This window comes from Lactuca virosa, chromosome 1, assembly GCF_052849685.1.
Source record: "Lactuca virosa cultivar CGN04683 chromosome 1, Lactuca_virosa_CGN04683_v6, whole genome shotgun sequence".
NCBI lineage: Eukaryota > Viridiplantae > Streptophyta > Magnoliopsida > Asterales > Asteraceae > Lactuca > Lactuca virosa.
In genome coordinates this window covers 34,125,780-34,137,276 of record NC_136426.1, presented here as the reverse complement: position 1 = coordinate 34,137,276, position 11,497 = coordinate 34,125,780, and the positions used below count along the sequence as shown (strand labels likewise).

At 35.7% G+C, this 11,497-nt stretch overlaps 1 protein-coding gene across 1 annotated transcript; it reads left to right on the top strand.

Annotated features, from left to right (window-relative positions):
- The first annotated feature begins 589 nt into the window (after nt 1-589).
- On the top strand, nt 590-2,823 carry LOC145104326 (agglutinin-like). The gene is made up of 6 exons (XM_079041595.1): nt 590-757; nt 1,213-1,254; nt 1,370-1,585; nt 1,697-1,984; nt 2,070-2,294; nt 2,372-2,823. The coding sequence occupies exons 2-6, from the start codon at nt 1,249-1,251 to the stop codon at nt 2,630-2,632; spliced, it is 996 nt and encodes a 331-aa protein (XP_078897721.1). The 5' UTR covers nt 590-757; nt 1,213-1,248; the 3' UTR covers nt 2,633-2,823.
- The last annotated feature ends 8,674 nt before the right edge of the window (nt 2,824-11,497 follow it).

Genomic DNA, 11,497 nt, shown 5'->3' with positions numbered 1-11,497 from the left:
CCCCCGTTGACATCCCTAGGTCAAATAATAATTATATTGTGATGATGATTTAAAAAGTAAAGTCAATAATAATTATCCCTATTCTAATAAATGAATATTTTTAATCTCCTTTTTGCCAAGTGTCACTCTATTACAACTCCTTATTAATATTATGTCATGTGTCATGTAGATATATTAAACAATTCATTTCAAAATTCAAATTTATATTTTCTAATTATATGTTAAATTTGAAGTTATAATAGCTTTAAAATTTTGATATATCTCTTAATTAATAATTTATTTAAAATAACTGACTAATAATTATAAATTTTTATTATAAAATTTTAATTATAAAATTTTAATTAATTTTATAACCGTGGTTCTCACGGGTTATAAACTAGTATGGTAATAATTTACCATCATTCACCTAAAAAATAAACCTAATGATATAGATTAATGTTGTAGATTGATATGTTCAAAGTAGGACCCTAAAAAAAACTAGAGAAAATTACTTTTTTTTTTGTTTCGGGTTCCTTTCGTCTCCTTAAAAACAACTCAACTCAAGGGGCAACACAACGTTTACTTCCATTCCCTTTTGTTCCAACTTGAGAAAAGTGCATTAGCAATTTGACCGCTCGTTTCGTTATCTTGATGGATCAGGCATCAAAGAGTTGCTTCATGAGCCCACTAACTACACACTATATATGCCTTTCTTTTTCTATTTCTTCAGTTTATGCTTCAAATTGCTTGTTATTCACTGGAGCATTCAGTTGAGAAGGTAATTAGGATTTATCCCTTTTATTTTTATAATTATTGTGGTTTCAGATAAACAGTATTTGCGCATATAAAATTTGAAAAATGGTTGAAATGTTCATTTCCTATCGAAGAAATCAGAAAATGCTTATTTAACTTTTAAATAATTCGGGAGTTTATTGTTCATTATTATAGTAATGACTTTGTTCCTGTGTATAAGGGTCCACTTTGAATTGGAGAAAAGTTCAATATGATTGTCTCATTTACATGAGTTCTCGAGTTAATTAAATACTAGAGAGAAAAGAAATTTTTTTTTGAAAGAAATGAAGAGAAAGCATAGTTTCTCATCAATGGCATATTGTTATAACCTTTTAATACCAACTATTCCATAGTTATCTACATATAAATTGGAACGGACATATGAAATCACTTTGTTAATGTGACCTTACAAGATAGATTTACTATGACTGATTGTTGCAGGTAGCGGATTTCGAAATATAGAGATCTCAATAGCGCATGATGGTAGGGTTTCTTTTCTTTTATGTTATTGTTTTTTCTCATGTTGTTATTTTATTGGATAAAATGATACCCATTTTATTGTTTTATAAATATATTATGGATTTTGTATGTTTTGAAGGGAGAAACAACCATTTTTGAAGAATGCATAGCTCTTGGACCATGGGGTGGTGGTACACAACTAGTGGTGAAAGATTGGATTTTTATGCCAGACGGGTTTATTAAAAAGATTACAATTGGATATGGAAGGGTTATTGATTACATAACATTCCAAAGTGACACTCAAAGCTCCACTATCGGTACAGCTGGCAAGATTGGGTGCCAAAATTGTGACGTGGTAAATGATCAACACATGTTGTAGCATTTTGCATGCATACATACATATATATGAATCTTGATACTCGAGGAGGGAATTTCAAATTTGTGCCTCACTTTCTTAATTATGCAGATTTGCATTCAATACCCAAATGAATATTTAACTTCAATAAGTGGGGCGATTGGCATCCATGAAGGTTCTGAAGTAGTGATGTCGTTAGGCTTTCACAGAAATAGGAGACAGTATGGCCCATTTGGCTCTGCGGGTGTCACTGGTTTTTCATACGATGGTAAAGGGGGGATGATTGTTGGGTTTCATGGACGTTTTGGCAAATTCATTGATTCTATTGGGATATATGTGATGCCTAAATCACTGGCATTATATCGAAACTGTAAATCTGATGACAAATCCGGACATAAGGTTCATTTCATGGTCTAAAAAAAAACTTCTTTTCTAGATTATTTTTAGTTGTCCTAAAGTTAAAGTTTTCTTATATCTATTTCAGTTGTTGATAATGGGATTAATGCCGAGGGGCGTAGGACCTTGGGGGGCTTCTGGAGGTAAACGCTGGGATGATGGAGTTTTCAACCATGTGAAACGAGTATGTGTTCACTTGGGGAAGTCTTGTAATGTGATATATGGCGTTCAATTTGAATATGTTAAAAAAGATGGTAAATATTTTTCTTCACCTGTTCATGGTGGTGGAACAGATGCAGAGAAAACAGAACAGGTGTGTGGAAAAGTATACACTGTTTTTCTTTTTACATTTGTTTCAGGCTAATCATAGCATAACCATGATCTTGGCAGGTTGATTTGGATGGTGTGCAAGAGTTTTTGACTGGGATCTCGGGGTTTTATGGACCCGTTGAGGGATTTAGTGGATCGCAAGGTATAACATCAATTGCTTTTCACACAAACAAGAAGATGTATGGGCCTTACGGAAAAGAAAGGGGTGAAGCAGGGTATGCTTATTTCACATCTACTGCATCTCCTGGGAAAATTGTTGGTTTTCATGGTAGAAAATCTGACATTCTAATCGCAATTGGTGTTCATATGGAGTATTTCTGAAGATAATGATGATGGAAGAAGCGTAGACCTTTATCTAAAATGCATGAATGAATAGATGATAATTACATCAAACTTGGTAGTCTAAATTTCTTTTGGATATATGGTATGCCATATTGTTTTTTTTTTTCCGATTGGTACCTAAAGAATTTTCATTCAAACCTTTTGATCGTTTTGAAGCTTATTAATCACTAGTTGCCCTGTTCTAATATTGACCCTGTTGTTTTCTGGAGTGTACTAGAAGACCCTCTTACACTTTGCACAACTGTGAACCTTCATTATCAATTCCCCTTAAATCTACAGAACTATATATATTCCACATGAACTTTACAATTGCATGTCTACCACTTCATCCAGTTTCAAAACAGTCTTAAAATAAAAACATATATAAATGCGGTTCATCATTTTGCATGTAAACTAGAATACAATATAAACTTTTCAATAATCACAATCGCACGAGGACCATTTCATCTAAGTAATAATGATCTCTACTATGCATGTGATCTGGTAGTAAGCTAAAATGATCATATGTACTTACTACGTTTATAACATTTTGTTTGCTAAAGGGAATGAGATTTCAATCGATGATTTTGATTTACAGTCAACCATTGTTTAAATACAAGTATGAGAGTAGTTGAGAGTGAGATATACACTCCTGATTCTATGCGATAACTATTGACCTTTTGACTACATCAATACACACGTTTACAATAAGTAAAATACATATTATATACATAATTGCTATTACCCCCAGCAAGCTGAAGACTGGGACGCACTTGAAGCTTGGAACGAAGGAAATTGAGGCGATATTTTCCCAGTGGTTTAGTCAAGACATCTGCAAGTTGATCCACACTTGATACATGAGAAATTTTAAGTTTGCCAGATTCAACTTGTTCTCTTATAAAGTGGAAATCTAAAGCAATGTGCTTAGACCGTGTACTAATGACTGGATTCTTTGTCATGAAGATAGCTCCTACATTGTCACACAGCAACAAAGGAGGAGCTGAAATAGGAACTTGTAAGTCTTGGATTAGCTGTTTGAGCCATAGCAATTCTGCAGTTGTGTGAGCTAATGCACGATACTCGGCTTCTGTACTTGACCGAGCAACTACCCTTTGTTTCCTTGAAGTCCAACTGATTAGATTGGAGCCATGAAAAATGGCAAAGCCATATTGAGAACGACTGTCGTCGGGATCTGAGTTCCACCCTGAATCAGAAAAAGCATGTAGGCCTTTTGCATTAGTGGATTTGAAGTGAAGTGAGTAATTCCGAGTCCCATTTAAATACCGTAGTATGCGTTTAACGGCTTGCCAATGGCGATTGGTGGGGGAGTGCATGAATTGACAAACTCGGTTTACCGAGTATGCGATGTCAGGTCTAGTAATAGTTGCATACTGTAGAGACCCAACTATTTGACGATAAAGTTTAGGATCAGAAAATGGGTCTCCTTGTTTGAGCAGACGACTGTAAGGATCAGATGGATTTGACATTGGAGATGAAAGAGACATGTTGCTTTTGTTCAGTATATCGGTGATATAAGATTCTTGAGATAAAACGATACCAGATTTGGACTTCTGGACTTGTAAACCCAGAAAATAATGTAAATCACCCATGTCTTTTAGAGAGAATTGGTTGTTGAGACTGCAAATGAAATTAGATACTTTGACATCATCTGAACCTGTGACAATCAGATCATCAACATATATCAAGACATAAATAGTTGTGGTCTGTGAAACATGAACAAATAGAGAAGTGTCAGATTGACATGCTCGGAATCCATTTGAGACCAGATATGTCTTGAGTTTATTGAACCAAGCCCTAGGTGCTTGTTTAAGCCCATACAGTGCTTTGTGTAGCTTACAGACATGAGTAGGATGTGTTGCATCTTCAAAGCCCTTCGGTTGCTTCATGTAAACGGTTTCAATTAAGTCACCATTTAGAAAAGCGTTGTTAATATCTAATTGTCGAATTCTCCAATTGTTTGAAAACGCAATCGACAAAACCAAACGAATGGTGGTAGGCTTAATTACCGGACTGAATGTGTCAAAATAGTCAACCCCTGCCTCTTGACTGAAGCCTTGAGCCACCAATCGGGCTTTATATCGCTCAATTTTACCATCAGCCCCTTTCTTGATCTTGTAAATCCATTTGCAGCCAACAATGTTGGAGTTGGTGGGACAAGGGACGAGAGACCAGATGTTGTTTTTCACAAGAGCGGCATATTCTATCTTCATCGCATCACGCCAGCACTGATGTTTATTGGCTTGGGTGAAGTTGGTCGGCTCGAAAGTGAGAGATGAACTATCAGCAAGAAATACTTTTGGCTTAAGAGAGTTCATTTGAGCTCTAGTGACCATGGAGTGTTGATTATTTTCTGCTGGGCGAAAAATCGTTGCTGATTGTGGTGATGAGGCAGTAGAATTTTGAGCGAACAAAGGAGACACCTCAGGTGCTAGGGTAGATAAGATGGGCTCTTGTGAGGGTGGGCTGTTAGATGGAGTGGGGTCATCCATGTGATTGTGAGTAGTTGGGCTAGGTAGTGGGCCTTGAGAAATCGGACCAGGAGTTGGACTTTGAGGAACTGAACTGGGTGAGGGAGTGAAAGTGGCATTAATTGTTGGAGATAAATCATTATATGGTGAGGAAGGTGTAACACTTGGTGATATTGAGCTATCATATGGAAATTTTTCTTCATCAAAAACAACATGTCGTGAGACATATATTTTTGAGGTAGGTTGATGATAACAAATATACCCTTTGTGTGATGCACTATACCCCAAGAAAATACATGGTTTGGATCGAAAATCGATTTTGTGAGGATTGTAGGGTCGGAGATAGGGATAACAAAGACAACCAAAAAATTTTAGAAATGAATAATCGGGAATTTTGTTGTACAACTTTTGGTATGGAGACTCATAGTTTAGTACAGGGGTAATGGTGCGATTATTCAAGTATGTTGCAGTTTTGAAGGCGTGTTCCCAAATTTTTTTTGGTAACGAAGATTGTGCTAGTAACGTGAGACCCTTCTCGACAATAAATCGATTTCGCCTTTCGATTGCTCCATTTTGTTCCTGTGTATGTGGACAGGAAACCCGGTGATTGATGCCATGTGTTTTAAGAAATGAAGAGATGTTTCTATATTCGCCCCCCAATCGGTTTGCATACTTTTTATGTCACAGTCAAATTGTGTTTTTACCATGGTGAGAAAATTAAGAAAAACTTGATAAACTTGTGACTTGTGAGATAGAAAATAAACCCATATAAACTTGGAGCAATCATCCATAAACAGCACAAAATATCTATGCCCATTTAAAGAAAAAACGGGAGAAGGCCCCCAAACATCCGAATAAACCAATTCAAATGGTTTTGAAGAAATAACATGAGATGTAGGAAGATGCATCCTATGAATTTTTCCTAATTGACATGAGTCACAAATATTAGGAAATTTATTATTGGAAACAGGAAGTTTAAAACTTGAAACTAAACGCCTAAGGATTGATTCATACGGGTGAGCAAGCCGCATATGCCATCCATATAAAGAAACTCAACTGGAATTGAAGACTTTTGGAGATGAGCGAAGACTGGTAGGATGCAACCGATAGAGCCCCTCCTTTTTATCCCCTTGGATTAGAGTTTGACCCTGAAACATCTTAACAGAACAAGTTTTAGGCCAAAATTCAACAAAAACAGGATTATCATCAGCGAGTTTTGAGACACTAAGGAGGGATTTTGTGAGATCAGGAACATGAAGAACATTAGTTAATTTAAGATGGGGTAGAGAGGAAGATCCGATATAAGAGATAGTCAAGTTGTTACCATTGCCTACTTGGAGTTTGTCATCTCCAGTGTAGGAATCAGCAATGTTGAGTTTGTTGAGGTCTGGTGTGACATGATCGGCTGCTCCACTGTCTACATACCAAGCGGGATCAAATACTGTAGATTGACTTTGCTGAGTCAAGTGAGCTTGGCGAGGATTGCCTTTTGGATTTGGTTTCCTGGAGGGATAGTCGGTGAGATTGCCTCGCTGCCAACAGTCAATGGCTTCATGACCAGGCTTGCCACACAATTGACACATCACACGCTTCTTTCTAGGGTCTGAGTTTCGAGAAGCATAGGAAGAGTTGGAGACCTGTCCATTTTGAGCTTGAGTTTTGTGGGTAGATCGGTTGACATTTAGGGCAGCAACAGTGGGGGCGGAATTAACTGAAGCAAGACGCATGTGTTCTTGCTCAAGTCTCGCTTCTTCCTGTAATAGATACCCTACAAGATCATCAACCATTAGAACTTCTGATTTCATCATAAATGCTGTAATAAAACTCCCATAGGAAGAATCTAAGCCACTCAGAATGTATCCAATAAGATCTTCATCATCAACAGGATGAAGATTTTCAGCCAAAGCATCAGAGATGGAGCGTTTTCGCTCTATGTAGTCAAGCATGGTCATAGAACCTTTTGCAAGAGTTTGCAATTGAACTTTCAATTGCATTCGACATGCCCTAGTCTGGGCTTGAAACAATTTTTCAATTTTCTGCCAGGCATCACGAGATGAGGTAGAACGAGCAACAAGAGCAGACGCATGATCAGTAAGTGTGGATTTTAGCCAGAGTAAAACAAACTTATCATGTTTCTTCCAGGTGGTATACTCCGGATTTGGAATGGTAGTAGCAGGAACCGCAGCAACAGCAGGTGCGGTGGCAGTGGCTGGTATCGCTGCAACAGCAGGAACATCAACAGTCTCGGTCGGAGGTTTAGGGTTTAACACAAAATCCTCCAAATCAAAGGTCTCTAGTGCTGAGATTATATTGGTGCGCCATAAGGCAAAGTTTTTGTGATCCAATTTAGTAGTAATTGGGGGAATCTGAAAATTGAGAGTGGGGGCGGTGGTGGTAGCCAAATTGAGACGATTGGCAGTTCCGGTAGCCATGAAAGGAGAAGAAAAGAAGAAACTTTGTGCAGATTTAGCCTTAGCTCTGCTACCATAAAGGGAATGAGATTTCAATCGATGATTTTGATTTACAGTCAACCATTGTTTAAATACAAGTATGAGAGTAGTTGAGAGTGAGATATACACTCCTGATTCTATGCGATAACTATTATATACATCAATACACACGTTTACAATAAGTAAAATACATATTATATACATAATTGCTATTATTTGCATTAACAAAATACCATGAAAACAATTACTCTATCACATATACTAGTGTAGCCTTGCTTGTGGTTCCATACCAAAAGTTACCACTTATACATATAGTCTTGCTTTTGGTTTTGGACCTAAAACCAATTTGATTTGGATCAGACTACAAATTGTAATTTTAGGACACTGGTGTAGAACGGATTTTTGCACCGGGTACATCGGGGTTTTCAATATACTATATCGCTCTTTTCACCAATTTTTTAGGTGTATTCATATAGTTTATTGGGTATGGAACTCATAAGAAGTGTCCATCATTGTAGATTATATGAAGTCTTCTCTGTACAATGTAATAAAGTTATTTATGAATAGAATGGTAACTCAATAGAAAAAAAAATTGCATCCATCACGTTATGCATAAACCAATAATTGCAGTGTGTATCCATTTTAAAAAAAAAAGCATGCATAAACATACCTCCTGTTATCGACAAGTGTTCGTGAACACACTAAAACTAAATCTACTTTCTTATGTTAATTTACTAGCTTACAACCACGGGTAAAAAAACTAATGATAATTTAAAATCATAATGAAAAATCAAATATTTGTTAAAATATTGTATTAAATTACAAAAATAGAAGTTTTATTCTTCCAAACCGTTGAAAAATTCTAGCTATTTTTCGTTCACCGGTCTTATGTAAATTTTTTTATAGGGGACAAATATGTTATTTTGAATGTTTGTTCTCTAATTTTATTGTAGTTACACATTTTTTTTTCTTTATTATTTTTTTTTCTTTATGTGCAGGAGGTCAAATTTATTTATATGTAGGAGAAAATCACAGAACTTGTCAACTAGTCCTTGTAAATATTTCTAATGACAAAAAAACAGGACTTTTAAAAATAGGATTTTGACATAATGCTCTCTGTTAATATTTTGTTGAAAAAGACATACACATAAATACTCAATAACACAAACAATGATCTAATTGGGAAAACTTTGAAATTAGATTGGTTTAATTGGAAATATGTTGGTATTCATTGCATGAAGTAGAAGAAGAAATCTTACACCAGCCCGATTCCTTTGACAAAGAACAAAAATAAATTATAATTTGGTATTGATTTATATTACTCAGATCGGCATATATACGGTTAGAATTAATGCAAACATTTTTTATAAGTGTGTGAATAGAACACTCGGCAAGCAATGATTTGTCATTTACTTAGTCAACACAATTGCTTTTGCATTTTGTATAGCACACGTAAGGTTCTAAATGTGATCATGGTTATTTTACTTATTATTTATTAATATGCAGCTAAAAATAAGTTGCACTAAAGCTTCAAATTACATTATACACGTACACAAAATTTTGCAGGCTAAACAATGCATGTGGTTTAACAAAAATCTACAAAATGAAGACATCAGTAAATCTTAGAATCAAAAATCTATATTATGTGAAAATCAAATTTATGCCTATCTTCTATAAAAAGTGGGTTTACAGATCAATCCGCCAACCAGAGTACGATCAGGCCAAGCGGATCTGTTAAATCTTCTTGGTTGTCGTTGTGAACATGATGAATTACTTCTTGTAGCCGAATATGTTGACTTTTACTCTTTAAGAAAGAGTGATTAGCGTTTAATAGCAATAAATGTCATTAATTACGCAATTAATGCATCCGTTAGAGAATTCAAAAATAGGGACCAAATAAATGTCATTAATTACGCAATTAATGCATCCGTTACAGAATTCAAAAATATGGACCAAAACTGGCCAAGCGGATCTGTTAAATCTTCTTGGTTGTCGTTGTGAACATGATGAATTACTTCTTGTAGCCGAATATGTTGACTTTTACTCTTTAAGAAAGAGTGATTAGCGTTTAATGGCAATAAATGTCATTAATTACGCAATTAATGCATCCGTTAGAGAATTCAAAAATAGGGACCAAATAAATGTCATTAATTACGCAATTAATGCATCCGTTACAGAATTCAAAAATAGGGACCAAAACTGTCAAGTTTAGCAAAAACGAGGGTAGCGCGCACCCGAGTTTTCGGAGCCATTCGTGTCCGCAGGTCGCGCCCATGCACGAGTTCGGTGTTTTTGGTCTACGGAACCAAGATTTGAACCCCCCCTGCGCGCGGATAGGAATTTTAGCATAACCATAGACACAAGCTTGTAAGCCTTCCATGCAATGAAGCTTATAAACCTTGTTGAGTTTGGTCTCTCTACCAACGTGGGACTCATTCCCACATTCCTCTCTTTTGCTAAACTTATTCTCAAATACCCATCTTTGAGTATCGATATCTCATTCACTTATACTCTATTTTGGACATATAATATATCGTTTCGAAGTCCTCATGGAGGAGAACACAAACCCACTTAAAGTTCGTTATATATACAACATATGTATATATTTATATATGTCCAAAGTTAGTAAAAATATAAATATTTATACTAAATTTCCAACAAATTGTCCAAAATGGTTGTTTCTTGCAAAGTATAGTAGCGTCTTTTGAGACATCTTCACAATAATGGGGATTAGTAATGAAAACATTCAATATTATGAGGGACTTTATGTAAATTTTATTGATCTAAGGGAATCACAACCGATGAAATGGGGCAATAGGTAAAGTTTTGAATCACTTCCTTCTTGTACTTTGTGCTTTATGAGATACACTATGATGAACTTGGATTGTTGTGCAGATTGTCATAAGTAAACCATGAATTCCTAGGATTGATGTGTAGGATTATCAATATACTTTCAAAGTCCTCCCATTGGGAATTCAACTTATCTTGAATAATCTCATTTAATTTAGTTTTGATCCTTCCCTATTTGTATACATTACCGAAATATCATTTCTAAGGACTGCTTATATTTACTAATAGTTGGTATTTGTCTTTGTAATTTTTTTTGTAATTCACGATCAGGCCAAGCGGATCTATTAAACCTTTTAACAGCCATCCTCACTTGATTTTCAAGTTTCCCTTTGTAGACAACATTTGGAGCCTTTTCACCTGATAACATTGTCATATGATTATATCAAAGAAATTACAAGGGTTCTAAGAGAAAAGCATAAAGACTACAAGGAATAAAGCGGATATAAATACTAGCTAGACAGAAACCCTAATGGGCTAAAGACAAAAAGGGCCCATAAACAAGCGGGTTAATAATATAGACTAACATCCCCCCTCAAACTCACAATGCCGCAGTAATAAGCATTGAGAGTTTGTCACATAAGAACCGAAACCGAGAAGCCGATAAAGCCTTCGTAAATGGTGACTTAATGTTTATCATAGTATCGATGGAGCGTGTGTGGTTAACCGGCACAATAACTTGAACTTAACAAGGTAGGTAAATGGTGACTTAATGTTTATCATAGTATCGATGGAGCGTGTGTGGTTAACCGGCACATCGATTGAGGGGTAATACATTAAGGGTACCAAGTAATTTGCATGGTTACTTCACACCTTGTTTTGTGATCCTCGGCATCCCAGTCACAAAACTTGAAGGGCACACTCGAGATTGAAACATGTCATTGAAGAAAGTTCAATGAATCTCAAAGAATCTAGGAGTTTCTAAACCAATTAAAACCTAATTAAATATTTCGTTTTTCATGGTGGAAATTGGTGAATCGTCATTCACCTACCTTCAAATATCTTATAGCTTAGATTACGGCATCCCTCTTCTAAGTTATAAAATATTGTGTTGGGTCCTAGCCTTAATATTACATTTG